Source organism: Amaranthus tricolor, chromosome 7, assembly GCF_026212465.1.
Source record: "Amaranthus tricolor cultivar Red isolate AtriRed21 chromosome 7, ASM2621246v1, whole genome shotgun sequence".
In the NCBI taxonomy this organism is placed as follows: Eukaryota; Viridiplantae; Streptophyta; class Magnoliopsida; order Caryophyllales; family Amaranthaceae; genus Amaranthus; species Amaranthus tricolor.
Genome location: NC_080053.1, coordinates 7,883,933 through 7,886,485, shown reverse-complemented (window position 1 = coordinate 7,886,485; position 2,553 = coordinate 7,883,933). Strand labels below are relative to the sequence as shown.

Here is a 2,553-nt window from a genome sequence, read left to right as displayed (position 1 = left end):
CTTAAAATAACATAAAATTCATATTTTTATTATGTTTTTTATTAAATCATCTCAAAATAAAGTAAACAATCTTAAAGAAATACTTATTATGTTTTTTTTCTTAAAATTATACTTTTAATTTTAACATTATTTAATTTTTAATATTAAATATCTTAAAATACATATAATAAAGAAACTTTATAAATTAAATACGATTTAATTTGAAAATATATTTTTAAAAATTGTAAAACAATATATTCATTGAAAAATTATTGTGATAAATTGTTACTATTCAACTTTAGTTATCAGAAAAAACAAAGGAATCATATAATATTCTAATATATACAAACAATCACACACTTGATTTCCTCATACAATTAGTGATCTACAATAAAAACTTTCCTTATATATACACAATACCAACTCTTAGTCTTCTCCATCCTCCTTCATAAATCATAAGGCATAACTCTCATTATCACCCATCTATATATCATCCTTCTTAATTCATCTCCATTCTTTCTCGCTCCGGTCTTTGAAAATGTCGTGTAACGCCGCGGAGCTCCTCCCGCTCCTTGGTGGAACAGCCAACGCGACAGCCGCAGCATCCTACATATGCGACCGCTTTACAACGGTCACATATGCAGTAGACAACACATACTTATTATTTTCAGCTTATTTAGTGTTTGCAATGCAACTTGGGTTTGCCATGTTATGTGCGGGCTCAGTTCGGGCCAAAAATACTATGAATATTATGTTAACTAATGTTCTTGATGCTGCTGCTGGGTCTCTTTCTTACTATCTATTCGGGTTCGCCCTTGCTTTTGGGGCACCCTCTAATGGGTTTGTGGGACGTCATTTCTTTGGACTTAAACATGTTCCATCATCTTCCGAATCCGGAACATTTGACTATAGTTTTTTCTTATATCAATGGTCCTTTGCGATCGCAGCCGCTGGTATCACTAGCGGCTCCATTGCTGAAAGGACTCAATTTGTAGCTTATCTTATTTACTCCACTTTTTTGACTGGTTTTGTTTATCCAATTGTTTCTCATTGGTTTTGGTCTGTTGATGGGTGGGCCAGCCCAACCAGAACAGATAACTTGCTATTTGGATCTGGGGTTATTGACTTTGCCGGGTCAGGTGTTGTTCATATGGTAGGTGGGGTAGCGGGTTTATGGGGGGCTTTTATTGAAGGGCCCAGGATCGGTCGTTTTGATCGATCAGGCCGATCAGTGATTCTAAGAGGGCATAGTGCGTCTTTGGTGGTTCTTGGGACTTTTTTGCTTTGGTTTGGATGGTATGGGTTTAACCCGGGTTCCTTTTTAACTATTCTTAAGCCTTACGGGTCCCCCGGAGGGTACTATGGTCAATGGAGTGGGGTAGCAAGGACAGCTGTCACAACAACTTTGGCTGGTTCAACTGCGGCATTGACTACATTATTTGGTAAAAGGTTATTGGTGGGACATTGGAATGTAATAGATGTGTGTAACGGGCTTTTGGGCGGGTTTGCGGCTATTACTGCTGGGTGTTCGGTAGTTGAACCATGGGCTGCTATTATTTGTGGGTTTGTAGCATCTTGGGTTTTGACTGGGCTTAACAAGGTGGCTGAGAAGTTGAAGTATGATGACCCGCTTGAGGCGGCCCAATTGCATGCGGGTTGTGGTTCTTGGGGCTTGCTCTTTACGGGGCTATTCGCATCTAAACATCATGTTGAGGAAATCTATGGGGTGGATCGCCCTTACGGGCTTTTTATGGGTGGCGGTGGAAGGTTGCTGGCGGCACAAGTGATCCAAATATTGGTGATATCCGGGTGGGTAACAGCCACAATGGCTCCTCTGTTTTTAATACTGAAGAAGCTTAAACTTTTAAGGATCTCAAGTGAAGATGAGACTGCGGGTATGGATATGACCCGACATGGTGGGTTTGCTTATATTTACCATGATGAAGATGACCCGTCACAAAAACCATCGTTTATGATGAGGAGGGTTGAGCCAACTAGCTCAACACCTAGTCCTAACCCATACAATATTAATGTTGGAACAAATGTATGATTGTTTGTGAGTCTTATAAAGTATTTGCTATGCTTCCTTCGTTGTATTTCATATTGTACGTAATTTAATGTATATTTTAATTTTAAATTTTTTTATTTTTTTACTAAACGAAAAATTATAAAAATTACATATTAAAAAACTAAACTTGATGACGAATAAAACAAAATGTCATATTATAAATATATTATTTGTTTTGCACGAGGAAATTACCAAAACAATATAGAAGATGAACAATGCTAATTCTAAATTATCAAATAAGGCATACACGTATTACCAGATTAATTAAGAATCATAAATATTTCAGTTTGGAACTTACTTTACATCTTTATGACTAGTTGACTGCACAAGATCCACTATGAGTGGGGATGTATGATAATTTGACTTTTTTTGGAGAGTGTTGCAACTTCCAGACATGTTAGCTTCAACACTTAAGTTTCCTACTTTTTCAATTTTTGGTTTCCATATATGAAGTCTATGATTTGGGTACATTTATGATATATTGTTGATGTTGATTCATTGTACTT

General features: G+C 36.7%; 1 protein-coding gene across 1 annotated transcript; it reads left to right on the top strand.

Annotated features, from left to right (window-relative positions):
• Nucleotides 1–339: 339 nt before the first annotated feature.
• LOC130818128 (ammonium transporter 1 member 2) lies at nt 340–2,226 on the top strand. Its single transcript, XM_057684171.1, has one exon. The coding sequence runs from the start codon at nt 518–520 to the stop codon at nt 2,027–2,029; it is 1,512 nt and encodes a 503-aa protein (XP_057540154.1). The 5' UTR covers nt 340–517; the 3' UTR covers nt 2,030–2,226.
• The last annotated feature ends 327 nt before the right edge of the window (nt 2,227–2,553 follow it).

Excerpts from the sequence above, each read along its gene's own strand:
- LOC130818128 (XM_057684171.1), top strand. The coding sequence starts at position 518 with ATGTCGTGTAACGCCGCGGAGCTCCTCCCGCTCCTTGGTGGAACAGCC.